Genomic DNA, 26,275 nt, shown 5'->3' on the forward strand with positions numbered 1-26,275 from the left:
CGTGCGGATACCTCCTGTTTGTTCATGTTTACCCTGCTTTATAAGGCCGGTCTCTATCCCTTTTCCCTTACGTCGCACTCACCAGAACGAGCCTATGTTGCACGAACGAGCCTATGCGTGCAACATAAAAGAACAAAGATTATTGTATTAGTCCTAATTTTCCAGTATAATTCTCTATCCTTTTAATATCTTGCTGGCGAATAAGGTTGTCAAATAGGTGATATATTCTCCAGAACGTGACACATTCCACCCAAGAGTCGTTCAGTGTAGCATCGGTCATCTTCCAACTTGGTCCTTATTTCATGCGATGCTTGGTCACACGCAGTCACGCTCGTACGCCTTCATGTATACTCCTAGTGATCGACAAGGCAAAATCTAAAGTACTACCCCAACATTTGCTACTGGTAGATCTGTGTTCATCCGGAGCAAACCACGCGTATCTATGATAGTGCAGGCCCGGTCGCTCGGCGCCGCACTGACTGCGGTATCACCTGTACACCACGTACATGTACACTGGGCGGCGTCAGAAAAATAGATGATGAAGCCGATGAGTTTCTGTTCGCGAGCATGGCCGGAGGAGGCTCTACTCCGTGTACCCTCTTACCCCGCCCGGCTTCGTCTAAGGGATTACGAACGCAGACTGGCGAACTGGAGTGCCCCGTCGCATATTAGAGAGCCGAATCTAGTCCGACGTCTCGTAGAAAGACTCGTCAAGTTACAGTTTAAAGCCCAGGTAATCCAAGACGCGTCGAATTACGGATACCTAGATAATATGCTTTACTATATGGAGGTGATTTCCCCTTGGTTTATGAAGGGATGTTGGTGCCCCCTATTCTAATTGGCTGTACCTTCACTTACGTAATGCTAGCCACATCCAGGAGACACTCCCCCGCCCTTTAGAATGGGGGATCGATGGTTGCATAAGGGATCAGGTGTATTACAGTCAGCTACCTACCTTAATTTAACTGACTAATCCGCTCCAAGAACTGCGAACAACCTCCTTACCGCAGTACGCGGTACACGTGTAAGAATAACGTTTAACTAGTACCTAGCCCACCTGTCTTAGCCATGCACCCAATCAGTGGTCGCATAGAATAGCCTACCAAGCTTTTGTCAAAAACCAAAAGATCGACACAAGAACCCTCCCTGCCTCCATAAACTCAGGCAATTCAGGGCATACCCCGCCTAGCGCGGGTCGCCCTTTCGTCACCAATGGGTCCTAGCACCTAAGCAGCTACGTAAGGTTAGCAGCTGCCTCCACTAAGGCCCGGACAGCTAGCCGCTGTGGCTCTGCGGAGGTACAGTTAGTTGTACCTGACAGAACAGCTGTAAGAACTTTAAAGGCACCTAGGATTGGCCGTCAATTCAGGAATAGAAAAGGTAAATTTTGTTCAATTGTATTGAAAATAAATGCTATAATAGGTATCTTCGGCTTTCTATTTAGTTAGAGAAAAGAAAAGCCATGTATGAGTTTGAAAGCGACATAAACCCGTCCCAACCATTTCCCGTAACGCCTTCCAATCTTTGTAATGTTCAAGACGTTCAAAATTCAACGATGCCTCATCCCGATCGTATATACAATTTTATCGTGAAAAGGTCATGGCCCTTTTGGGCATGGTGTCTGGGGGAGTCTCCGACGCGCCCGTGAAAAGACTCCGGACCCAGCACTTGAATTTCTCCCAGAGCTTGCAGATCTTATCCCAGATCCAAGACAGGCCAGACTTGAGATAGTCGAAGAGCATATCCCAAGGTATGAAATAGACCGCCGCCGCTGCCACCACTCCTAAAGCGACAGCAGGGCCGGCTGCGGTAGCGATAGGGGCTAGCTTCGTGCTGACCACCCCGAGCTCGGCAGCTGTGATGCCGAACGCGTATCTCACATCGATTCCACCTTCGCCTGCTTTCATCCCCATCACGGACTTATACGTTCCGATGACGAGACTTAATATCGCGGCTACCGTGCCTTTGATCTCGTCCCACTGGCCATTGGTACCTGCCAACTTCTCAAACAGTTGCAGTATCTCATCCACTTCGGTCTGCTTGAAGTCCTCGTGGTTTCGTACGATTCGCGACCATGGCGTATTAGGAGCAATGCTAGCCAGCTTGATGCGAACTCCTCTCTGGTACCCTAAGATGAGGGTATGATACTTGTGGCGATGCGCTTCCCACTTATCTAGGCGAATGTGGTGGTAAGTGGAAGATCCATCGATCAACAATTTCCCCTTGTCGCGCTTGGATGCACATCGAAGGACCTTGAGCTTGTCAAAGTGCGACGGCACATTGAAGGATATCTCAGGGACCTCACTGCTAGCAAGCAAGTTTAGGACCGTGCGCTTAGAAGTGGGCTTGATAGTGTCTATGGTCTCTTGCAAAGCATCGGCCGTTGTGACATGTATTGGAGGAGACCCTTTCATATTGTTAGATTCGTTCGGTAGCCCATCACATTAAATAGGACCACATACCTTTCAATTTTGACCATCCGCGATATTTGCACTCATCCCGCAATCGCTTCTTAGGAAGGTCAGAAATCACGATGGTGACACTGTGGGAATCATTCTCCTCACGGGCCACCTTCCCAACAGCTATCGCAACCGCTTCGATCGACTCCTCCACCTCATTCACGAGGGTCGAATCGGTAGATACTTGTGACATCGTGCAGAGCTGGCGGATGAGTTTAAGCCTTTGGCGATGTTTTGGGAGGTTGAAGGCTTTAAAGGGAGGTTTAGCGAAATTAGCCCCTAAGGGGCGGTGTGACTAAGCGTTGTAATATGGATGGCGGTTCAGTTTAAGACACAGGGGTTCACCACAACTTTCTCAAAAAAAGTGAGGCGTCATGAGCGTAAGAAGGGAGATGGATATGGAGGGAGAGAAGAGAGATAAGATATACTCCTCAACTATACATAAGACTACGTATGTAAGAATATGGGGACCCAGTATGGGGATGATGTGGCACCCGTGAAGATGGCCCACTGGAGGCGTCTATCAGCATCCGGGGCCAATTGAACAGCGCACTCGGGCTGGTTTCATACTATGACCTATCCAGCAAGACAACTTGGCGATGCCTGATGGGTCCAATGTACAATGATCTCGAACCAGCGATCTTCCAAACAACATGTAAGATGAAGCCACGATAATCCAATTAAATTTATACGGCGGCTTATCAAGTTCGAGCCTCCACTATGATCGCGGGTCGATTTCTATTCCCCGTTTTCACGGGCCATGTGTTTTTCTGTTGCGCTAGAGCCATCGACCAAACAACAATCGAGGCTGGCTTCGGGTCAACTGATGACTCCTGAAACTTACCTAATGCTTCTTGAATATCCGACAATCTATAGTTCCCACACCGACTCAAGGCGGCCTCTCAAAAACAAATCACAAACGACCGAATTAAAATCAAGTAGCATGTGATTTTAAACGTCAATTCATTTATGCCTAGGTACAATTTCTAACCAATTGACTCTGTAATAATAAGTCCAATAAGGGGCTTTCATTATTAGTCAGGGTTACCTCACCATCGCCTCACTTCAATTCATACCTGCTCATGATTGACTACTGCAACGACAACGCATCTGAAAAATAATTTACGCTGGCAGAGTTAAAGCATGTATGGTTTCATATATGATAAGCAAAGTCAAACTAGGTACCTATATTTCGTTACATATATTTCTCATCCACTTGAAATTCCCATGACTTTACTGGACTTGGCTTAGTCATCAACAGAGACAACTTACGTAAATTACCCCTGAACCCCTGAGTCGTGATAGACACAAAATAAATAGACCAAAACTTAAAAGAAACCGGCAATATATAGTAAAATCAAAGTCATTCAATGCTTCCTTTAGGAGACCAGATATCGACTAATCGCATTCAATCGACCTCCTTCCGGCCTTAGCAACTTGATCATAGACCAGTCCAGAGTCAGCTTCTTATCCGGGAATACTGTGAACATTCGATTGTGGCCACTGCATAGAGTAGATGTAAGGGGAGAGGGAGAAACTCACCAACCTCTTTAAAAATTTGCGTAATTACGGATATCCAATTCGTGATGGTCTCCAAGTGGCTCATACTCCTTTTTATATGTACAATCGACTACTCGGGTCGGACGCCTAAATTCGATGCCTTCCGCCATCTATTCGAAAGGTACCATATAACTATGTCCAAGATTCTCATTACGGGGTACTAAACTATGTATCTTTCCAGAATCTCTAGTTACTTAATCGATCCTTTATTAACACTAAGTGCAGCTCCAGCCCGGTTAATGTGCTGCACGGAAATATTAAATGAACATTGATATCCTAGAAAGACGTCTGTAGATTATTGGCTGCCAACGCCAAGTATCATCAACATCGGGAAGAAGCCGCGGGGTAAATGTAACGCGGCACTGCTCAGCACGACAGCATGTAACGGGATATAAGCGCATTCTCTCAAGTAGGCTATAGACATCTATCTCGGCACAGGCATAAGTGTCAGCTTGGCATTGATATCAGGGTCATACTGATTAGAGCTGTCAGCCGAAAAGCATTGTGCTGATCTAAGGGATATGCCGAATGGCAGTTAAGACCCTGATATGTATCTGCATGATGATAAACATTCATAATGGACATCTTCCGACGCTTCTATTAGACGATGTGATCCTGTTCCTTTCTACTCTGTATTCAACATGATCTTCCGTTATTAGAAACTCGGTTCCTCAGATATGGCGCGTAAGCAGCATTTAGTGCGCAGCCATGCGCACGAAGAAGATATTCCCGGGACCGTGAATGTCCAAGCCGTCGGTTAGTGTGATGAATGATTCCAATTGACTCAAATGTTGACTTACACTCAAACAGAGGGAGACGATGCCTACTATGGCCAGGCCCTTTTCCCTGTTCCGGCCGAGGACCCAAACGACCCCTTGCAAGTATGCGCTTTTCTAAACCTATGAATTGATTTTATCTATTTTCGTTCCATGACAAGAAAATTGATCAATCGCAGTGGTCGAGGGCTAAGAAGATTACGATCCTGGTGATTATGTGCGGATATTCGTTCCTAGGAAATTCGGCCCTCTTGGGCCCGGGCCCTTATTTAACACTTTGGTCAGAGGTGTTCGATATTTCCCCAGGAGATGCATCGACACTCATATCCTATCCAAACCTCGCCTATGGATTCAGCTCCCTTTTGCTAGTTCCTCTCTATCTAAAATTCGGAAGACGACCGGTAATGCTAGGGTCCATGTTAGCAGTCAGTCCCGTCCTTCCCCCTCCCCCAGGTTTTACCATACTGACTCCGGGTGAAGTTTATCGCTGGCCTCATTGGATCCGCATGCGCTAATAATTTCGCCGCATTAATGGCATGGCGAGTCATCTCTTCCTTTGGCGCTGGAATTTGCGAGGCCCTCCCCGTGCAGCTAGTCAGCGACATATTCTTCTTACATGAGCGTGGGAAGCACATCGGCTACTATACATGTAAGATGGCTTCACCTTGGCTTCTCAGGGATTTACTAACACTATGATAATTAGTCGGCATGTGCTTTGCGGCAGTAGCGACGATTCCAGCTGCGTACATGTTACCGACGAAATACTCGTGGAGGCTCTTCTTCTATGTAATGCTCGCATTCGCCATCGCTCTATTCATCCTTGCTTTTCTGTTCGTCGAAGAAACTTGCTACGATCGGGAGGCGCATAGGAGTCACAATACTTCCCCCGAACGCTCAGATGAGATAGCATCTAACGGCTCGGAAAAGCCCGACGAAGACACCGTCGAGCGAACGACGAGTATTCCAAAACGTAAATCGTTCCTAATGACACTTCGTCTGTGGGGTTATGTTGATCCAGAGGTCAATATCTTCACACTGATGTGGCGGTCCTTTACGTACTTCCTAGTACCGCAAGTTCTATGGGTTGTTACCTCCTTTGGAACCATCATAGGACTAGGCGCGTTGGCATTCAACTTCGTCTTCCCAATCAAGATCACAGCGCCCCCGTACAATTGGCCCGAGGTAAGTACTTATCCAAATAATAGATGCAACTGAGCAATTAAACTCACACTTCAACTCGTTATAGTCAAGTTCTGGCGTACAATCGCTCGGGTCCCTTCTTGGATTCCTTCTAGCCCTTCCATTCACTTCCACTTCAGATCGACTCGCAGCATACCTAACGCGACGCAACCACGGCATTCGAGAAGCAGAAATGAGATTAGGAGTAATGTTACCGGCCATGATCATAGGTCCAGCCGGATTAGTAGTCTACGGTCTTACTGCGCAGTTCAACTTGCATTGGATAGGATATTTCTTCGGATCTGGCTTGTCCTCTTTCGGCGGCTATTTCTATTACTGCTTCACCTTGGCATATGCGGTCGACTCGTATAATAGCAACACATCCGAGATGCTTATCGCAATAAACGTCGGCAAGCAGGCAGTGAGCTTCGGGTTGGGCTTTGGCGTCCTGGATTGGGTTCTAGAAAGGGGGTACGGTGTCATTATTGCAGGGGTCTTTGGCGCGGTGTTCCTGGCGAATAACCTAGCACTCATCCTGTTTATGTTCCGAGGTAAACAGATCCGACGGTTCATGTCAACATCTTGGTTAGCTAAGCTCCATGGAAGGGCAAATGGCCATGAATCACATACGTTGTGAGGCTGGCCCCTATATACGAGGTTGTGGGTATCAGCGTATTAAGTAAGTTTGCTTAAATCTTAGAAGATCATATAGATAGAAACAATAAGATCTATGGAATGATAATTGAAAACCTTGAGGGCTGCCTACTCGATTTTAATATCAATTTCCGCGAAATCATCTTTGGTTATCCCGTAAAGTACCGTTTTCTAAGTTAAATCTAGGAATACAGACGACAACACAAACACCGAGATAACCGATGTAAAGCAGTATCATACAAACAGCCCTAATGGTGCTTGGAAAAGCCGTTATCATGATCCTTTGGAAAAGGCTTGTATCTGCATTAAAGTGCTGCTTCTGAAAGAATACTGTTTACAACCACCTCACAAGTCCCCTAACAAGACCCCTTTGTGTCATTTGGTATACAGGCAACTCAAACGAGCTTATAATTGCGGTTGCCAGAAAAGAATTACCTACATACTCGTGATTCAAGTAGAATTCTGCTCAAACTACAAGTGCCATCGGTTCTATCAGCGATTGCGTTCATCAAACTCTCACCAGCTACATAATCCTCCGGAACCGACGCTAAAACATCAAGCCACTTTAGACTGACTGGACGGAATCAACTGTCGCACAATGACGGCGAAGAAACGCGTCCCTCTCCCCAATTCTCGACCACATAAACGTAAACATGCGTGCCTTGCAGATTCATCGCCGCCTACGGAAGATCCGGCCAAGTCAGATCCAGCAAAACGCAAGAGAGGGAAGACGAAAGCTATTACAAGTTGCGAGAGATGTAGGCATGCTCACATCAAGTGCGTCGCAAGGGGTCCGAGAGAGCCTTGCGAAAACTGCGCAAAGCGGTCAATAAGTACCTGCAGCTTCACGCAGCCCCTGAATACATCAGCTGTTAGTTCGAAAGCAGATCAAGAAGATGTCGAAGACTCACTCAAGGCTCAGGAGCTACGGATGATGGCAGCAACTGCCCTGGCGTACTTAAAGACGCAACAAATTTAATCTCGAACCTTGGCATCGTCAAAATTTCATCAACGGTGCTATAACAGGCGGTCCTAAAATTCATTTGCATGTTCATCGCGATGTTTTAATAGTGCAGTGGATATTTGGGATATATCTAAAAGTTTGAGAAGATCGGGGGGGATAGAATGTAGCAAGGGAAGAAGTGCGAATACATCGTGACGAGACTTTGCCATGAGGTTTTCAGGTAGCAAAAGGAGTTTATCCACAACACTGTCCATATTCACTAATCAACTACATTAAATATGGGTGGATATAAGAATATTCTCATCACATGCATTAAAGCCATATAATAGCTCTGTTATCAGGTAGGTATGATTCCTGAGTAAGCTGGCGCTAACTGCATATATCTTAGTACCAGGCCAAAAAGGGGCTTCTCTTTCACTTGATGTTGCAATGGCAGTCCCTAAATGTTGCAATACCAAGTAAACTTCAACTCAAGTAAACTCAAAGGTTCAACATTAAATATTATCTGCAAAGTTCTCATACAAAACAGCGTTATTTTGAAGTCCATTTAAAGCTCAATATTACCTTACGGCGATGCTTAAATACTACCCTTTAACAAAGACAAGTTTGATTATTGCAACAAGAGTTAATTTCTCCACTTTCCACATCAGGAAATCATGAAGCTATATTCGTTACTGCCCAACCTCTCGTCTGATGTTGCATCTGATGTTGCAATTTTTCAACTTCATCCGACTTCGATTCTCTTTAAACATCCCGAGAAATTTAATAGTGATTGAGTGGCAAGAAACTGCCTGTCAATACCTAGTCACAATTTCTCATTTCACAAATTCACAAATTCCAAAAAGCTCATAAGTTATTGGCCAAGGTAAATGCAATTGAATGAATACCTAGCAAACTAAGTACCCCAAAAAGAGAAAGATATCAGTAGCGACTGTGGCGGGAAGCTATCCATAATTGCTCATGAGTAGACACTCCCGAATTTTCCGTCTATTCCAACCCCTTTATCTATCAACATCACTCTATCATTTTATCATCCCACTCGTGATGACCAATAGTGGTTTAAACCACTTAGTTGGGCATGCAGGTGAGGGTGCCACCGTTCTCGGGAGTGCACTCTGGAGAGATTGTTAGCAAATTGTCATGGTTGAGATGTCGGTAGTAGGTATCACTCACTTCCGGAAACGACCGAAGAAGAGTCGGAAGGACCGGCACGGTACTTGCAGCTAGAGCCGTTGCCGTGGGAGCAGTTGTTGGGGCAGTTGCAGGCAGCGACTATAGAGTGTTAGTTGAGACAGTTCGACTTCTAGTTCGAAGAGAAGACAAACCAGGGTCGGTGGCGATGAGAGCGGCACCCATAGCCTGGCCGGCGAAGAGAAGGGCGATGGCGGAGATGGCGGCGGACTTGAACTGCATTTTGAAGGTTGTTTGTTTGAAAGTGACTGAGAAGTCTTGAGTGATTGTTGTGAAGAGTTGGAGAGGTTGGAATGTATTGGAATGTTGTTGAATGTGTTGATGATGATGCAGAAAAGAAAGTTCGATTATGACGGTTCTTCGACCTCTCTTTATACTTTTTCACCTCTCATATTGACACCCAGTTTCTCTTGTTGAACTTGACGAGCCAACACTCTGTTTCCCGAAATAGACTTCGACAACCAGCCTCCAACTCCCGCAAATTCCTCCCCTCAACAAGTTCATCTCTCTTACACGTCGACCTCCAAGTCGCTATACTCTATCCAGACATCGATCGACACCGGAACCCTCTGGGGCGTTACGGCGTTGGCATGTCGTGCCACATCAACGCGGTTTGGACAGTCATCCTGGCGACTTGCGTTAATAGAAGTCATGAAGACTATAGTCGTCTAATCCTCCTTGTGTATCCTCTGATGGGGCCAAACTGTAGGCGAGTTCATGCCCGTATTAGCTGAGCAAGGTATAGGCTGAAGCTGAATGTTGATCACGACGATCATAGACTTCCCCTATTGCTAGAGCTAAGCCTCCATCCGTGGAGATGCTCGATATGGAAATCAGATATGAAAATCGGTGAGTAGAGCATTGTATGTAGAGCATTGTCTTTCTATTATTATCACCGCTAGACTTTGGGAACTTAGTGGTGTCAACCTTAGATCTCTGTAGACGAAGGAAACTACGCGTCAGGCTCCCATTGTCATCGATTTACTCCACCGTGGTGGATATGTACTCAGCTAGTGATATCTGTATTAGAAGATATTTGTTCCTGATTCTAGGGCTGCTATTCATTGGGAACTAATTATTAGACGAAACAGTGAGATCTTGTAACTTAACATACCTCTTTTGGCTGTAGCTCACAAGCTAGGTATCTTCACTAGCGAAGTCTATGATCCACTACACCTTTACCATCCCAGAGAAAGCGGAATTGCGGTTTTCACCAATATACGGTTCCAGGGATTGGGGTTCAAGATTCTCCTTCTAGGGTTAAAACGATCTACATTATTTAGGATCAGGAAGAAACATGTCCTTGGGCTACACAAGCATTGGGGGATATTTTTGATATACTGTTTCATTCGCATTCGGTTTCTAGTTATTGAAATATTGAATGATGTCAGAGGCTTAACGGTTTTTTTAATTAGGTCCTTTCCATAAGCGCTGTCTTTAATGCAGTAGGTTGTATTTAGGTTTGTTCCTACCAATATATCATGCGTAGTTAATCGAAACCGACATATGCCTTATAATGGAAAGGATTATCGATATAAGAATGGTTGTTTATGTGCCTACACGGTACTTACTCCAAGTATACGTAGAATTAATTTCAATCAAACGTGTGACGACGGCGGAGTGGTAAGCACATTACGTATAAGCGAAAGTATGAAATGTCAACGTCCAAAGCGGCGGAAGGCGGAAGCTGTACCTAGCTCCTAGCTGCGAGAGCTGAAGTGGAGAACTATCTTTAGCATCCGGCATTGGCCGTCCGGGGAATTGAATACAACGGCAGAAATTGCTACAACGTCAGTGGCGCACTAGCCACGGCTTTTTGTGAAAAGGGGGCTTGGCTTACTAACCACTTGGCTCAGGTAGGACTGGTAGGACAAAGGGGGGGTAGAAGGAATGCGAGCGTTGGGCCAATCATAGCTTCCAAAGCCCGAGCAGCTTAGCCTCAAATTTCCTTCGACACATCCTGTCAGCCCTAAAAGACTCGGCATATGGGGTTAGATTAGGTAACCAATAAACCAATAGAGCCAGCCCACACCCTACGGCCATATTGTCTATTTATTCGTTTTTACCTAAAGTACCTACACACAACCATACAATAGTCAAGTACAGTGCCAACACGTGTGGGAAGGATCAGGACCCCTAGTCTCCCGCCTTTTTGCTTTATGCAGATCATCAGTTACATCCATCTATTCTGGAAAACTTAATGCATCCTACCCGGAGATATCTGATTGTTTCACAAGCAGGATCCATCCGCAACAGCCGCCAACCGAGTCTCTTCCATGCCCTCTGCTCACTCGAGCAGTCGAGCAGCTCGAGTTGCCTGAACTGGTACTAGAAATTCCTCATTAGCTTCAGGCCCCGTCGGGTCCGATATAACGTCAGCTTGGCTTCAATACTTACCGCGTGACTACGTGGGAGCTTCCTTAGTTAGATAAGTGACCTCACGTCACTAGAGAACGCGAAACCGGTGCTTATCCTAGCATTAGCTCCGAGAGCATAAGGCGGTGTCAAGGGGGCGGCAGTCTGCCATTCTAGACCACATCATCTGGGGGCTAGCTTCCAGTCACTGCCGAGCCGTAGAGTGCTAGAATGAACTGCCGTCTTCCCGGGGTTAGCATGACATTCAACATCAACCTTGAATTCCAGCTGAAGTTCTCATCTATACGCAAGTTACGTATCACTATTTTACATTTCTACATTGCCACGTATGAATTCACGCTAAAACCTAGCTCATACCGAGTTATCAGGTAATTTGCGCCGTTCAGAGTCCATGTCATCGCTCCGTGGCGAAGCGGAAGCACTGTCCGTATGCGGCACTTGACAGCGGGCCTATGAACCAACTCGCAGAGAAAGATCTGATATCGGTGACAGCACTCACGATGGTAGCAAGAGTCGGAATAATCACGCAGGCGCAGCTATATCGTTATGCCACAAATTTCTAACCGAACCACATCCCGGCGCTTTGCCACAATCTGCGCCAGAGAGGTGAGTTGGCTCAAGTGCGAGACTGATGTATCGAAGACGCGTTCAATGAACATACATTTTCATGCTCATCGTTTCTGCGAGTCCTACATTTAGAATGCCTTATAACAAGGACTCCGCGACGAGAAAAATGCTGGTGTTGCCTCCACTAAATATTGTTCGCATTCTCTACAGCTGGACCATTGAAGATGGTGTCTCGAATTGGCTAACCTTAGAACCTCCGAAGTCAACTTATGATCTCCAACCCACAGCACTTTTAGCCCACAATCGACTGATTATTTGAACAGGACGTTTCGAGGCGACGATCACAAGAGACTGTAGCATACGATGTATGTTGCCGGCGTTCAAGGCGCACAAACAATTTTGAGAAGTCTCAAATACAGGAGGGAACGCACTTTCGAGAGATCTCCCATCACAATTAAGAGTTCCGTTGTTTATCTATCTATTGGCCACGGTACGATATTTCATAGTTGCGATTTCTGTTGCTGTTCTCTGGATGAGCGCCTAATTAATAAAGATAAAAAAAGAAACGGGGTTTGGTTCGCCATGCGATATAATATTGAAACTGGGTATTCTACCTATGCAACCTTCGTCTATTTAGTTCCATCCTTTGGCCTCTGCGTAGACAACTATGCTTGGCCCTCGCGCTAACTCCGAGGGCTGAGACTAGTCCCTAGGGAATTCAGTTTCAATATCCACATCTCTATTGAAAAGTATTTACCTATACTATTGCCGTTCTCTCACCTTAGTCGCATGCTGCAGCGATGATACCCCTCTTGAGACTGGAGGTTAGATTCCCCTGCCCAGCATTATACGGGCGACGGGGCCGGATCCTTCCCACACCGCTTAAGCCATCAGGGTTTGCGTCTTTATGCCGGACCCCAATATCTACATGCTTACCCCATCATCTAGCCCTGAAGTGCGTAATTCCCATGATGCCACCACCTTGGCCCTTGCGGCTTTTGACCAAAAACCGAATATTGGGGACCGTCCACCCTTGTCCTTGATCCCGGCATATAGCGTAGGACCCTTCATCGAATAAGTGCCGTCTTCCGCTGCCTAACACTTGAACGGGAAAACGTGATAAATGCATACCTTTTACCTACGTAAGAATTTTGAAGAATTATAACTGCGCCAAGCGTGACGAGTCCTCGACGCCTCAATTCGTGAAGCTTGAATCGTGGGCTAGCTTGGAAAGAGGCAAAAGAGCGAAATGTGATGATCTACCAACATGTCGTCGCCGCAAACGACAACGCCGCCGACCGAAGATATAGTTAATACCTCAAGAAAACTCCCCTATTGAGTATATGATGTTCAATCATCGTGTTCTCTTTTCTTCAGCGCCTCGAGTAGTGGCGTGAGGCCAAGAACATTGGCAAATCCATCCTCTTCTACTAACAAACCGATTGCTGTGCCGCTGCTTGATGCGTTATTTTCAATACTTTGATTTACAATGGATTCTTAGAAATCTCTTTGCTATCGTATTCGCTTTATAATCAGGTAGTTGCTGGTGATGTCTATGTGCCGTGTTCGTGCATGTCACTACTCCCAACCATTTGTCTTCGAGTTCAGGCCGAGATATCTCGTTAAATTGCTAGGCTTCATTAGGATTTCTAGGAGTCCGAAGTATCATAGGTACATAACAGAATTTTGGAGGCTTGAGAAAGAATATGTGATCTAAACATCTTATATGTACCTACTATTGCGAATTCGACAATACCTAGGTAATCAATCTTCCTCTAAAAGTAAGTTAATGTCTTTCTATGGTTTATAACATGATGCTAATAAAATGAACTTGCTCGTTATTCCACTTCGATAACATCGTGTAGATATAATTAGATTATATCTCCAAGCAATGCTGAATCATGTTCTCACCTCGGAAAGAAATTTCAATGTACTTCTCCTGTAAAAACCCGTCAACCTGCATTCTACTGTAAAATTAAGCAACTCAATGAAAGTATGGATTGTAAAAGCAACTGATCAAACTCTAGTGATGATACGAGCATCGAGATTTCCTTTACTAACCAAATTATCAAAGAGGTAATTAAGTATCTAATATAGGTCCATCATGAAGGATTCAGCGTTCCTACCTACCTAACTAAATTAAGTTTCATTGTGGTTAAGCTTCTATAATTCTTGTAGAATTATTGCTGGCGTTTAACATAGCCAAAAACCGCAAATATGTCCTATACGCAACCAGAAAACATTTCTTAGTAATATATATTCCTCTTCCATTTTTATGTCACTTGCGGCGGCATATGAAGCCTTAAGTGAATGAAAAAGTTACTTTTCTACTACCAAATTATTACGTCGGGCATGGAAATAAGGGCATGCCAGCTAGGAAATCTTCCAAATATACCACTACTCTAGTCCCAAACGTTTCTCTGACAAGTTTGCAAGCTAAGATCTAACAGTTCCTTCATATTTACCACGACCAAGGACTTTTCTTCTCCCCCTATTCTTCAGTCGTAGGACTTAAGGATACACCACTACAAGATTCTATGACACGACTACAGATCTCTTATACAATATTCTGCCTACCTTCTAATCATATAATTAAAGTATAACTAGGTACATCTACGTTAATTCTAACAGTAGGTTAAATATTTACATTGTTAATTTCATCTCGGAATTAGGAGAGTTGTCTAACCTACCTCCTAAACTTACTCAAGGGGCTATTGTTGGCTTAGGATTATCCAAAAGGATGCTCTGAAGTTTCGCCTCTATGTAAAAAGACCTCAGGCAACATCTCATCACACACAACAATATCTCTAAGCAAAAGTACTGAGCGCTTTCTCCTTAGAGAAGTGGCTCAAAAAGTAGGTAAAGCCAACACACCGTCAACGCTTTTCAATGATGATGATGTTCCCTGCCAATTGAAAGTCGATCACTGTCAGGGTCTAATTAAGAGCAAGGGGCTAAATAACAGCTCGTTAGCTGCAGCCTATATAATATCTACGGCGAATTGGGGGCCAAAGGCCCAAAAGGGGCTTAGGAAAAGGGGTAGGCGTTAATCAAGGTCTATCACTCCACGCAAGCGAGCCAAAGGCGAGCTACCCTGCTACTCTCACCCACTCTGTGGCACAGTTCTCAACGATGGGTCTATCACTGGAAATTACTGGATTGAAATGTCAAGCGTACGCCAACATATTGAAACATCCTACTCGAATGAGGTGCGAGATAACTACCTAGTAGTTACCCTCATTACCGGATTGATTATATGTGTTTGAATATTGGAAGTATTTTTACACTGTTACTTACCAAGGTCCCTTGATCAAGGGGGTTTAGTGAAGTCTTTTCTCTATCAGGGGGGCTTATTCTACAGTGATAGCTACTGTGCTCTGGAGAGAGGCTGCCTAACTGAAACCAAATCTTCTTCCTGACACAATGCAGAAATTCATCTTCGGACATAGTGATGCTCTCTACCCCCTCTATGGAAAGATTCGAAGACAATTTAGTATAAGACCGCCCAGACCTTTTCGGGTTTGGATGATGACTAATCACAGACTTGTAGACATCGTTACACTGGGTTCTGGTGAGGGCACAAAGAAAAGCCTGACAACTTATTCCAAAGCTAAAATTATCATGGCTTGCAAGTTTATATTAAGGTAAATGTAATGCAACCCCCTCCATACGAGTATAAGGGATTCTTAGATGGGAGAAATTCGCAGACAAATACGGAGCCTATGTAATACTTCATGGGGCGGGACTAAGAACGCCGGTCAAGGGCGGCTTCCCACGTGTTGTTCCGAAGAAAAGGGGGCCGTGCATCTGAGATCTAATCTACTTATCGATAAGCAACGCGATCTGATTATTAAGAGAAGATCCCTGAAAGTTGAAGCTTCAACTGGAATTCAACCAATTTCCGTTTTCTAAGGTCACAACCCAAAGTTTACCTCCCACGATAAATCCCCGACCCTTTACACTCATTTTTCTTCCTTCAGTTTGTACACTCCACCAAACTCGAAAGTACACAAACCAGAAAAAGAACCATGTCAGACACTCACCGCGCCGACGAGCGGCGCTTCCTCGACGAGCGCGGCTCCTCGGCCTCTCTCGCGCCGAACGGCCTCAACCCAGCGACCATCATGGAGAAAGCGGTGCGCGAGCGCATCATCGACTCGTACTTCTGGAAGGAGCAGTGCTTCGGGGTGAACGAAGCCGACATCATCGACCGCGTCGTCGACCACGTGTCCTTCGTCGGCGGCACCTACGGCGTAACCCAAAAACCGACCCCTTTTCTCTGCCTCGCGTTCAAATTGCTGCAGCTCGCGCCCGATGATTCGGTCCTGGCCGAGTACCTGCGCTTCGGCGGCGACAAGTTCAAGTACCTGCGCGCGCTGGCCTGCTTCTACGTGCGGCTGACGCGGCGCGCCGAGGCCGTGTACGCGACGCTCGAGCCGTTCCTCGAGGACCGGCGCAAGCTGCGCCGCAAGGGGCGCGCGGGAACGGGCCTGACGTACGTCGACCAGTTCGTCGACGACCTGCTGACGAAGGACCGCGTGTGCGCGACGAGCCTGTGGCAGATGCCGAAGCGCGAGATCCTCGAGGACCTGGAGCTGCTGGAGCCGCGGGTCAGTCCACTGGGCGATATCGAGGATTTGCTGGAGGATGAGGATGATTTGGAGATGAATGAAGAGGGCGCGAACGGGGATGCGAGGTCGGATAGTGATGATGAAGGGTTGATTAAGGAGGAGGAAGGCGAGGGGAATGATACAAGACGTCGGAGATCGACTTCCGGGTCAAGTGGGAGAGGACGCTCGAACTCGAGAGACCGAAGCCGTTCACGGTATGGATGTGGACCGAAGTGATGGCTTGAGCGGAGATGAACGATAAGGTGACGACTACACATGCCTGCACTCTCGAACTAAAACAACTGGGCCATATGCGAGTCACTACAGAGGTCTACCGGAAAGCAAGGTGAGCTTGTTGCTTGATTCAAATAATCATGGTAAGAGCTCAAGATATCCTATATTGACAAGTCTATTGGGTATTATGTTCTATATATATCCCCCGACGCGAATCTCCGCTCAGAGCAGATAAATCACCAGCCTCGGAGGTAGGTAGATGTGAGCTCTCTCGTCCAGCCTCTAGCACCGGGATGACCCAAGGCTCTAGAAGAGCTTTCGTTGCAAAACATGGGGTGACAAAACCTCAGCTACGGAAAGCAGCCGCGCATCGTCCCAATACTGTCCAATAAGCTGGAGGCCACCAAAGTTCAGTAGCTTTTCCTCTTCTTTGGTGCTATCGATTAGTATATCCATAGGGATGCTGATTGCGGGAAGGCCCGCAAGGCTGGCTGGGACGGTGAAGACGTCGTTCATGTAGGAATCCAGAGGAGTCTGTTTCATAACATCCTCAAGTAAGGGTGGGGTTGTGGGTGCGGTAGGACACAGCAGGAAGTCGACTTGCGCGGGTCCGAACTTGTTTTCGAGCTGTACTGTATCTTCCATCTCGCTTAGGTCGAATGGCTGCTGATCTTCCAGCGGATTTGATAACTTAAAGATACGGTCGAAGTCTCTTTTGACGAGGCGGCGGACTTTTTGGGCCTGTATGAAGTAATTGTCTATAGCTTCGGAGCTGAGAGTGTATGAACCCAGCAGAATACGACGTTTGACTTCGCTTCCGAATCCGGTGTCTCTTGTTTTTGCGTATAAAATCCCTTCGAAAGAATCACTGACTTGCTCCTCGTTTCGCTGCCCGTACCGAATACCATCATATTTGGAAAGATTGGATGCGGCCTCAGCCGGTGCTATTACGTAATATGCGGAAAGGGCGTTTTTCGTTGACGGGAGTGATACTGGGATGACTCGCCCTCCCAACTCTTCAATCTTCTGGGCTGCTGTAAACCATCCTTGGCGTATGCGCGAATCGAGTTCTTCGATGTTATATTCAATCGGTATACCAAAAGTCAAGCCTTTTACCGCACCCTCCTGAATTGGATTCCAGGACCCATAGCCTCTTCGCTCAGCCGTACACCTTCTTCGAACCGAAGACGGAATAGATGTTGGATCGTTATGATCATGCTCCAAGTATAGGCCCTGTCCTATGATTGCTGAGCCTATAGGTCCCACATTCCTGGCAAGCAACCCTACCGTATCTAGTGAGTTTGCGTAGGGAACAACACCCCATCGAGACAGCATGCCATATGATGGTTTAAATCCAACGGCGCCGGTATAAGCGGCGGGCATGCGAACGGAGCCTCCCGTGTCAGTTCCAAGTGCCAGCTCTGCTTCTCCCTTTCTTACAGCGACGGCACTACCTCCTGAGCTCCCCCCAGCCGAGTATTTCTCCAGTCCACATACATTATGGACGGTTTCAAATGCAGATGTCGTAGAGTGCGTGCCCATGCCGAACTCATCCATACCGCACTTCCCGGTCACACTGGCGCCCCTCTGCCTTAATTGCCTAACAATGGTAGCATCAAAAGGGATCATATTCCCTGAGAGAATCTTTGATGCGCATGTTGTCGGGAAGCCTGTGGCAGAGATATTGTCTTTGACAGCTAGGCGAATAGTTTCAATAGGCACTCCGTTCCCGGTTGAAGAGGCTGGCTCTGTACCAGCTTGATGAAGAGAGCGGCGCTGTTGAATACAGGCCCTCCATTGGATGGAGATCACCCTATGGGCGGCTCTGAATTGAGAATGTCTGACATATGTAGACATGTGTCCGGGGCTGTTCGGCATCCATGGATAGGATCACGGATAGAATGTGGTTTTTCGTCTAACATTTGACGCTTATTCCGTACAAGCTGCGGCTTTGGTGGGCGTACTCTTATCGATTACATATGTACCTAGGTATCTAGATGTGGAGGTACTCAGGTACCGAGAGCGGACCCGTTTTTAGAACGGTAAATAAATGGACCCATCATCTAGTTATCGGATGCAACTTGTTACCCGTGACGCATCGAAAGCTTGGCAGGTACCCGGAGGGTCAGCAGCCTATGAGACCTCGCAGCTTCCCTTACCGTTGACAACTCATACTCCAACTATTATCTAATTCAAACCTTGAAGCACAACATCGGTATAAAGGTTGCCTACGCTAAGGTAACCTAAACTCTCTCTCATACATATATGCTTAAATCCATCGATGTTTGCTGGTAATAAGCATCACACAACACCTCGGATATCAAAATGATCACAAGGATCACCCTCCTTGCGTCCCTGGCGACGGTCGCCAGGTCCTCTCAACCTGGAGCTCCCGCGCCGGTCGCAGCTCCGATGCGAGATCTCGAATGGGGACAGATCAATCTCCTGCATACTACAGATATACACGGATGGCTTGGTGGACATATGCAAGAGTGAGACGGACATTCATGATATATATACACTAAGCTAGCTATCTAATTACCTATTACTAACACCTCTTCCCGATAGACCGCAGTATTCGGCGGACTGGGGTGATTACATCTCGTTCACGAGTCACATGAGACAAAAAGCGGACGAGAAAGGAGTGGATTTACTGGTCATCGATACCGGCGATCGGGTAGAAGGAAACGGTCTGTACGATGCCTCGAATCCGAAGGGCAACTACACCTACGATATCTTCGGCTCGCAGTCCGTAGACTTACTATGTACCGGTAATCACGAGCTATACCAAGAAGCGACCGTCGACCGAGAGCACAACACAACCGTGCCGAAGTTCAAGCACTCCTATATCGCCTCCAACCTCGACTACATCGAGCCCGAGACCGGCAACCAGATCCCCCAGGCCCAGCGCTATGTCAAGTTCACCACCAAGAAGCTTGGCTATAGTGTCGTGGCGCTAGGGTTCATCTTCGACTTCGACCGGAACGCGAACAACAGTGTCGTGACCCCCGTCGAAGAGACTATGAAGCAGGAGTGGTTCCAGGCCGCCATCAGGGAGAAGCCCGACCTTTTCCTCGTCATCGGTCACGTCGGTCTCCGCATGAAGGAGTTCGAGCAGATCTTCAAGGTCATCAGGGACCAGAACTGGTACACCCCCATCGCATTCCTCGGCGGCCATGCGCATGTCCGTGATGCGAGGAAGTTCGACGACAACGCATTCGCGATCGCTAGCGGCCGATACTTCGAGACCATCGGATGGATGTCCATCGACGGCATCAAAAAGAAGAGCGCGAGTGTCCCTTCGACCGAAGCCACTGTGACCTTTAGACGTCGCTACATCGACAACAACCTATTCGGTTTACACTACCACACCGGCCTCAATGAGACCACCTTCCCCACCGAGCACGGACGCAACGTGACCAAAATGATCACCGCAGGCCGCAAAGCCCTCAAACTCGACGATTCATTCGGCTGCGCGCCGCAAGACCTCTGGATGAGTCGAGCCCCGTACCCGCACAATTCGAGCATCTTCTCCTGGCTCGAGACACAAGTGCTCCCGACAGCCATCACCAACGAAGAGCGAAAGGACGTACCGAGACTGGCCATCGTCAACACGGGCGCCATCCGCTTCGACATCTTCCAGGGCCCTTTTACTAAGGACTCGACGTACTTGATCTCGCCCTTCGTCAGCAAGTTCAACTACATCGCCGACGTGCCGTACGCCGTCGCTAGCAAAGTCATCGAGATGCTGAACAGCGGCGGCCCCGTGTTCAACGGCGCGTTAGACACCAAGTACCTCAGCATCCCCGAGCAAATGGCGCCAAGCCGGTTCTTCGAAGCGTCCTTATCCACGGCAAACGAGGACGAAGACGCGCTCCCGATATTCGTAGACGGCGAAGCGTCGCAAAAGCCGCTCAAGACCGACGACCCCGAGCTGATCGGCGGGTACACGACGCGCGACGACCTCGGCGACGACGGCGACGACGCCGTGCACTCGCCCATCAAGTTCTACGCCGTGCCCAACTGCATCCAGTCCAAGATCGCGTTCCCGGCCCCCGCGCCCCCCGGCGACGGCCAGACCGAGCCCCAGCCCCAGGACCCCGAGAAGGTGGACCTGGTGTTCGTGGACTACGTCCAGCCGTGGGTCATCACCGCGCTGAAGTTCAGCGGCGGCGACTACGGGACCGATGACGTGAAGGTGTATACGAATAGCACGCTGACGGATTTGATCGCGGGCTGGGTTAAGGAGAACTGGAAGAAGGACTGTTAAGATGAAGGTTGGAGTTGAGTAACCTAAAGATATGAAGAAGGGGGGAAGGGAAATTTATTACCCCGATCTTGTTGGAAGTTGTCTTGATACGAGTAGGATTGAATGGATTGTACGATTTCAAATTGCGCACTGAACATTTAGCACGGCACGGCACGGTTGGATTTTTGGATTTGGATCGGATTATTATCATACATTACACTACATTATACCTCTATACTGTATTACGCGGCAGCGATATCATCATGAAATGAAATAGCAACGGCACAATTAGCATTAGCTACCTATACATCATATAACTTGGAGCTTGGAGCGCGGATTTCAGATATTTTTTAGAACGCAAATATCCATTAGACCAAAGCAATGTCAAATTTGTCTAACCTAGCACAAGTAGCCTAGCTTAGCCTAATTCTACTAGCTGAGTATATAAGCATGGTATGACCTTCCGATCGATCTAATTTCCAACGCTGTGAACACGATATTTGGTATTATCTAGAATAAACGTGCTCCACATCCGTACCCTTCGCACCGCCGATATCCGAATTCCAGGCACGACAAATCGATTCGCTAGTACATAACTACCGTAACGAACGAGTCTCGCTAAGAGGAGCCAAGAACCGCAAGGAAAACGAAACGACTGTATCCTGTGGGGGAGGAGCGGAACTCAGTGAGGCATATCATGTTCGGGATCAAAAGGTTTCCTGATGGACATGATGTATGCGCCTGTAATACCGAGCATTATGAGGAAAAAGACGATGAAAACCCTGTAGCCGTAGTGAAAGCACCCACAAGTTAGCCAGTTGAACCAATCAATACAACACTTGGGGTTGCAGCCTTCGGGGCATTCGAAACACCCGCAGTCAGACTTAACGAGGTCAGATGAAGGTGGAGGCGGACCTTGAGCTTGAGCTTGAGCTTGGGCCGGAGCCGAGGCCGGGACTGGGACTGGGACTGGTGCTGGGCCCGGAACCGGAGCCGGGTTTACAGGCTGCGCATTGGGAACCGGTGCTAGCGGTGCTAGCGGTATTGGCTGTGCTGGCTGCGCCGGTTGCGCCGGTCGCGATCCCGAAGCGCCATCGACCTGGGGTATATTTGGAGGTGGCCCCTGCGCGGGACGGGTCTGGGCTTCGAGGTCAACGTCCGGGCCGGAGAAACCGGCATTGGAAGGACCGGCATTAGAAGGCCCGACATTAGAAGGCTCGGCATTAGAAGGCCCGGCATTGGAAGGCTCGGTGTTGAAAGGTCCGAAGATAGAAGATCCGACATCCCTACGTTCAACAGACGGCCCGGCGTCCGGGAGTTCTGAATTCACAGGCTTCTTTGCGGGGAGTGTGGCCCGGGGACTTGGGGCTTGCGAGTCGGATTCGTCGGAAGAGGGCTCTGGCTCGCGCCGGTGTCTCCTCTGGCGACGCTGACGACGAGCATCGTCAAGAGCAAGAATTCCCTCGAGTCGCGCAATTGCTTGTTCTTCACGGTTCCCATCATATGTCTCGAAAGGGCGGAAAGAAGTATAGTCCGCAGAATTGCCAGGCTGAGGAGCCGATGTGGACCCTTCCCCTTGGCTATCAGGAGGTACATTGTGGCCTGGGCCAGTCTCGGCCTCTCGTGACGTCTCGTTGGCAACAGTGGGGCGTTCCGTGTCATTTACAAAAGCCATGAAGCTAGATAACGCCCCAGAATTGACGGCAGTTTCAATACGGTTCGAGGGTCCAGCAGAATTAGAGGTCCCTTGAGAAGGCATATAGAGGCCATTATGAAATGGCATCGGCCCATTTTCACCCAATCCTTGGTGATTGTCAACAGGGTTAGATATAGAAAGTGGATGAGTGTGTTCTCTTATAAGTCGCCTCTGTTGGCGCCGTCGTCTTTCCACTTCAGCTTGAATCGAGTCCAGTAACGAGTGCTCAAAAGGCTCAGGAGAAGGTAGAAGATTCGAAGCAGAAGCAGAAGGAGTGTGTGCAGGGTAAGGAGAGGAATAGGGCCGAGATATGGCGGGATAATAAGGTCTTTGCAGAGGGCGATCGTAGCTTAAGCCCAGAGTAGCTGCACCAGGCCTTTGATTGAAATAACTGCTGTAATTACATCCATTATCAACCTAGGGAACGACTTAAATTGACAGGATGCTGAGTAGAGCTAAACTAACCGCTGAGTCGTCCAGCCCTGGGTGGATTCATGTTCCGTCCCGTATAACTCGCTATTCTGATTGGAGCCCCCAAAAAAGGAATGGCGGCCGTACGGACTCGAGTAACTGGCAGTATTGAACTCTCCCTGAGGCCCATATAAATTTTGAGATGTTTCTGTAGAATAATCTGGGTACTGAGAGGAGTGTAGAAGGGGTTGGTCGCGTAATACTAAGTGAAGGCAAGGCCGCGGCTGAACCGTCGCCGAGCCTCCGGGTGTAGGTTCACCTTGCAATTCGTCGGAAGACCCATTCTCGGCGTGCTGCGAAACAGAGGATGGAGGCTCCTCGTCTTGCTGTTCATATTGCTCCTCAGGTTGTTGCTCTGGTTGTGGCTCTGGTTGTTGCTCCGGTTGTTGTTGTTGTTGTTGCTGCTGCTCCATTCCGCGACGAATACTGTCTCTTATGTTGTCTAAGTGGTTTTGTTGGGTGGGATACATGAAGGGCAGTGGTAATATTAACGAATGATATACCGGGAGTCGTAACGAAAGACCCAAGAAAAATGCTAAGAAATGTAGCTGGTGATCTTGTTTATGATTCTACTCCTCGATGTGTTAGTTGAGAGAAGTAATCCGAATGACTCGAGGAAATATGTAGGTCCCTATTGGATTTGGTCGAGAAGTTTGCGCCTTCTTCTCTCGATAAGTTCCTGTTGCACCTCCTCCAGAGTAGGTAGCTCCCAGCCCTTGCCATCTCCCGCGTCGCCAGGTAACGGCTCCCATCCCGAAGGAGGTTCGGCCTTTCCCTGATTGAGAAGGGCCTCGAAAGCTTCGCGCTCCTTCTCCGCCTCGTATTGTAATAGCGCATCATCCTCTTCATCGGGTGCATATCCGTAATACTTGGCGTCAACTGCTTTCCTCAAATCATCGCGGCTCTCTAGCGGCTTCTCGGAATCCTGTATTCTTTTCTGTGCAGCAGCTTCGAATAGTTCCTTGACTCCTGGTAGCTCTTTTGCACGCCCAAAATATCTATATCCTTTCCCGCCTCCTGGTATTTCCCTGCCTGTTTCGTCATAGATCTTTCCACCGCCACGCATATAATTGGGACCTCCTAGATTCCGTATCTGGACCTCCCACATGTGCTTCTCGCGCATAAGCTTGTTAATCTCATCATTAAGGTCCCGGATCTGGTAGTCGCTAAGGGCCGGGTCCTGGATGCGAGAGACTTTCCGACTGATTTCTTTGAGTGTTTGGCCTCTCCATTTCTCACATGACGGGATCGAGTCGACTTCGGTGATAACCTTGGGACGCCGTGTTCGGCCTGCGTCGATGATACCTAAGTCTGCAGCTTGAGCCTCGCGAAAGCGAAACAGCATAGACTGGGCTTTCTCCGAGTTACGCGCCTGTATGACGGTCAATAACGGATTCCTTACACATAGAAAACATGCAGCGCAATTTCCCCTTACCATTTCGATTGATTATTACTTTTTCTCGAGTTTCTGAGTCCTAGAAAGGTCGATTCAAGGGAAAAGCTTTTGTTATTGGCGAAGAAATTATTTTTTTTGAGGGTTGGGTACTGACAAGCTTCGGACCTTAGGAAAATCAAGAACATCAGCCTCGTTTCTGTTGCGGCTGAGGGAAGAAGAATAAAGTGGGAACTAGTGGCTAGTATGAGCCAATCACAGAACTTCGCACGCGACGCGGATTAGCGCCACCCGCGTACCTACTGTACCTATATCTTGCACCTGCACTTCCACTTTCGCACATCAACTTTTCAACTCTTCGTCTTCTAAAGTCAACCTGTTCATTTTCAGGACTGCAACTATTCACCTTCTATGGACTCGTGATGCCAGTTTGCTCATTATTGATGTACTCTTTGCTCTAACGATTGAGTCATCCATTGCAACGATAAAGTACTATTATCAGTTCCCCTACAAATTCGATGTACCATCGTCCAATTTTCAATACAACTAGTATTACTCACTCGACACCTAACAAGGCACCCAATTTCAACGAATCTTTCAAAAGCAACTATACTATTGCGTCATAGGACGCTCTGTTTCTTAATGCCTTTCAATTTAATCCACCCCATTTCATTATCGTGATCTGACGGGACTAGTGTTACCATCTTCAACCTACGGATGACTCATCATTCACGACACTCAAACGACTAGCAGTGAAGAAAATCTCATGAAGAAAAATGTTAGAGCCACAAGATCTTAGATCTACGGTGCATGACAATACAAAAGAACAGAGATCTGAGCTAGGAGACGTACACCTCTAGCACGGCATTGACCTTCCATCTCCAAGATTATGCGGGTCATCCCACGCATTCAAACGCAGGCAATGACGACAAACCGCACATGGCAATGATGAATGTCACTCATTCGATGATGTCCCATAGTTTTCAATCGTAGCCTTGCGGGATGTCTGTGGACTTGCTTAATCTTACGACGATGGGATAGTTCATAGTTGCTGATGCTAGCAGGTTGCTCCTTTTTTTTTCTTTTATCTTGTTAGCTGCTATTGCAGCTATACAACACAAGATAGCCCGGTGATGACCAAGTATCCAAAAAGCCAAATTTGCAGGCAGCCTGAACGAACCTCCATCATGTCATAGACGGGGTAGGAGTTAGGGAATGGTTGTCCATGAGAACCTGAGAGCTAATCTGAGGGCATATCCATTGTTGAATCAAGTTACCGTTCACAATTCACCATCGCCCACTCCACTACCCCTTTTTACCTTACTCCTAGGAAGTCTTGGCAACCCATCTTTGTCTAACAGTAAACTACGCCTACACAGTACTTTTTTTTCTCCACACCATCTGTCTACAGAATGGATTTTTCTTATCAAGGTTTACTACTCAGCTCCTTAAGTTTCGAATGCGAAAAATTGGAAGGCCTCGTTGGTTTAATTGGCTATCAGCTTTGGTACAAAGCGTTGCAGGCCACTTGTGGGAGATCTATCTAGCCAATTCTCCAACATTCGTCCTCGTGGATCAAGAGGTTGTCACTACCACGAAGTTTAAAGTATTGGGGACAACTTATACGTAGGGCTGGGCAAAAGGCCTTAGCTGCTACACAGGCGCAGGTGGGAGTATATTGCTAGCACGTTGTATCCAGTTGGCCAACGTTCCGGAAAGGGGGAAGCTGATGGGGTCCGTAATGTATCTAACGCATTTAGCTGAAGCGAGGAGGGTTATATTCGGGTAGGTGTTTGTTTTCCGAGTAGGTATGTAATAGATACCAATAGCCACTACTCGATCGTCTGGTTACGCTACAATCAACCTTCGATTTCGTCACACGCCGCACGTAACTCA

General features: G+C 47.5%; 9 protein-coding genes across 9 annotated transcripts; 4 read left to right on the forward strand and 5 right to left on the reverse strand.

The window, feature by feature from the left end:
* Positions 1-1,515: 1,515 nt before the first annotated feature.
* On the reverse strand, positions 1,516-3,226 carry F4807DRAFT_220775 (uncharacterized protein). Its single transcript, XM_047994058.1, has 2 exons — positions 2,463-3,226; positions 1,516-2,407 (listed from the first exon to the last, which is right to left on the reverse strand). The coding sequence occupies exons 1-2, from the start codon at positions 2,650-2,652 to the stop codon at positions 1,584-1,586; spliced, it is 1,014 nt and encodes a 337-aa protein (XP_047851220.1). The 5' UTR covers positions 2,653-3,226; the 3' UTR covers positions 1,516-1,583.
* Positions 3,227-4,458: 1,232 nt separating this feature from the next.
* On the forward strand, positions 4,459-6,729 carry F4807DRAFT_437955 (MFS general substrate transporter). The gene is made up of 6 exons (XM_047999084.1): positions 4,459-4,775; positions 4,830-4,900; positions 4,975-5,220; positions 5,276-5,444; positions 5,499-5,977; positions 6,042-6,729. Exons 1-6 carry the CDS (start codon positions 4,697-4,699, stop codon positions 6,609-6,611), a joined length of 1,614 nt encoding a protein of 537 aa, XP_047851221.1. The 5' UTR covers positions 4,459-4,696; the 3' UTR covers positions 6,612-6,729.
* A 239-nt stretch (positions 6,730-6,968) lies between these two features.
* On the forward strand, positions 6,969-7,799 carry F4807DRAFT_437959 (uncharacterized protein). Its single transcript, XM_047999085.1, has 2 exons — positions 6,969-7,484; positions 7,540-7,799. Exons 1-2 carry the CDS (start codon positions 7,227-7,229, stop codon positions 7,561-7,563), a joined length of 282 nt encoding a protein of 93 aa, XP_047851222.1. The 5' UTR covers positions 6,969-7,226; the 3' UTR covers positions 7,564-7,799.
* Positions 7,800-8,055: 256 nt separating this feature from the next.
* On the reverse strand, positions 8,056-9,516 carry F4807DRAFT_437961 (uncharacterized protein; the record flags this gene model as incomplete). The annotated part of the gene is made up of 2 exons (XM_047999086.1): positions 8,918-9,516; positions 8,056-8,864 (listed from the first exon to the last, which is right to left on the reverse strand). Coding segments are annotated over exons 1-2 (191 nt in total), but the record flags the coding sequence as incomplete, so codon positions are not given.
* Positions 9,517-15,592: 6,076 nt separating this feature from the next.
* On the forward strand, positions 15,593-16,792 carry F4807DRAFT_220860 (PRP38 family-domain-containing protein). Its single transcript, XM_047994059.1, has one exon. The coding sequence runs from the start codon at positions 15,755-15,757 to the stop codon at positions 16,571-16,573; it is 819 nt and encodes a 272-aa protein (XP_047851224.1). The 5' UTR covers positions 15,593-15,754; the 3' UTR covers positions 16,574-16,792.
* An 84-nt stretch (positions 16,793-16,876) lies between these two features.
* Positions 16,877-18,427, reverse strand: F4807DRAFT_463393 (amidase signature enzyme; the record flags this gene model as incomplete). The annotated part of the gene is made up of 1 exon (XM_048001975.1): positions 16,877-18,427. The coding sequence occupies one exon, from the start codon at positions 18,425-18,427 to the stop codon at positions 16,877-16,879; it is 1,551 nt and encodes a 516-aa protein (XP_047851225.1).
* A 278-nt stretch (positions 18,428-18,705) lies between these two features.
* Positions 18,706-21,202, forward strand: F4807DRAFT_437966 (Metallo-dependent phosphatase-like protein). The gene is made up of 2 exons (XM_047999087.1): positions 18,706-19,062; positions 19,139-21,202. The coding sequence occupies exons 1-2, from the start codon at positions 18,896-18,898 to the stop codon at positions 20,838-20,840; spliced, it is 1,869 nt and encodes a 622-aa protein (XP_047851226.1). The 5' UTR covers positions 18,706-18,895; the 3' UTR covers positions 20,841-21,202.
* Positions 21,203-21,501: 299 nt separating this feature from the next.
* Positions 21,502-23,399, reverse strand: F4807DRAFT_463395 (uncharacterized protein; the record flags this gene model as incomplete). Its single annotated transcript, XM_048001976.1, has 2 exons — positions 21,502-22,909; positions 22,981-23,399. 2 exons carry the CDS (start codon positions 23,397-23,399, stop codon positions 21,502-21,504), a joined length of 1,827 nt encoding a protein of 608 aa, XP_047851227.1.
* A 137-nt stretch (positions 23,400-23,536) lies between these two features.
* On the reverse strand, positions 23,537-24,547 carry F4807DRAFT_220874 (Isy1-like splicing factor). The gene is made up of 2 exons (XM_047994060.1): positions 24,422-24,547; positions 23,537-24,358 (listed from the first exon to the last, which is right to left on the reverse strand). The coding sequence occupies exons 1-2, from the start codon at positions 24,422-24,424 to the stop codon at positions 23,618-23,620; spliced, it is 744 nt and encodes a 247-aa protein (XP_047851228.1). The 5' UTR covers positions 24,425-24,547; the 3' UTR covers positions 23,537-23,617.
* Between the last annotated feature and the right edge of the window lie 1,728 nt (positions 24,548-26,275).

This window comes from Annulohypoxylon truncatum, assembly GCF_022578515.1.
Source record: "Annulohypoxylon truncatum strain CBS 140777 unplaced genomic scaffold F4807scaffold_32, whole genome shotgun sequence".
NCBI lineage: Eukaryota > Fungi > Ascomycota > Sordariomycetes > Xylariales > Hypoxylaceae > Annulohypoxylon > Annulohypoxylon truncatum.

Excerpts from the sequence above, each read along its gene's own strand:
- F4807DRAFT_220775 (XM_047994058.1), bottom strand. The coding sequence starts at position 2,652 with ATGTCACAAGTATCTACCGATTCGACCCTCGTGAATGAGGTGGAGGAG. Across the intron at positions 2,408-2,462 it reads CGGATGGTCAAAATTGAAAG|GGTCTCCTCCAATACATGTC; the intron begins GTATGTGGTCCT and ends ACAATATGAAAG.
- F4807DRAFT_437955 (XM_047999084.1), top strand. The coding sequence starts at position 4,697 with ATGGCGCGTAAGCAGCATTTAGTGCGCAGCCATGCGCACGAAGAAGAT. Across the intron at positions 4,776-4,829 it reads CGTGAATGTCCAAGCCGTCG|AGGGAGACGATGCCTACTAT; the intron begins GTTAGTGTGATG and ends ACACTCAAACAG. Across the intron at positions 5,978-6,041 it reads CCCCGTACAATTGGCCCGAG|TCAAGTTCTGGCGTACAATC; the intron begins GTAAGTACTTAT and ends AACTCGTTATAG.
- F4807DRAFT_437959 (XM_047999085.1), top strand. The coding sequence starts at position 7,227 with ATGACGGCGAAGAAACGCGTCCCTCTCCCCAATTCTCGACCACATAAA. Across the intron at positions 7,485-7,539 it reads CCTGCAGCTTCACGCAGCCC|TCAAGGCTCAGGAGCTACGG; the intron begins CTGAATACATCA and ends TCGAAGACTCAC.
- F4807DRAFT_220860 (XM_047994059.1), top strand. The coding sequence starts at position 15,755 with ATGTCAGACACTCACCGCGCCGACGAGCGGCGCTTCCTCGACGAGCGC.
- F4807DRAFT_437966 (XM_047999087.1), top strand. The coding sequence starts at position 18,896 with ATGATCACAAGGATCACCCTCCTTGCGTCCCTGGCGACGGTCGCCAGG. Across the intron at positions 19,063-19,138 it reads CTTGGTGGACATATGCAAGA|ACCGCAGTATTCGGCGGACT; the intron begins GTGAGACGGACA and ends TCTTCCCGATAG.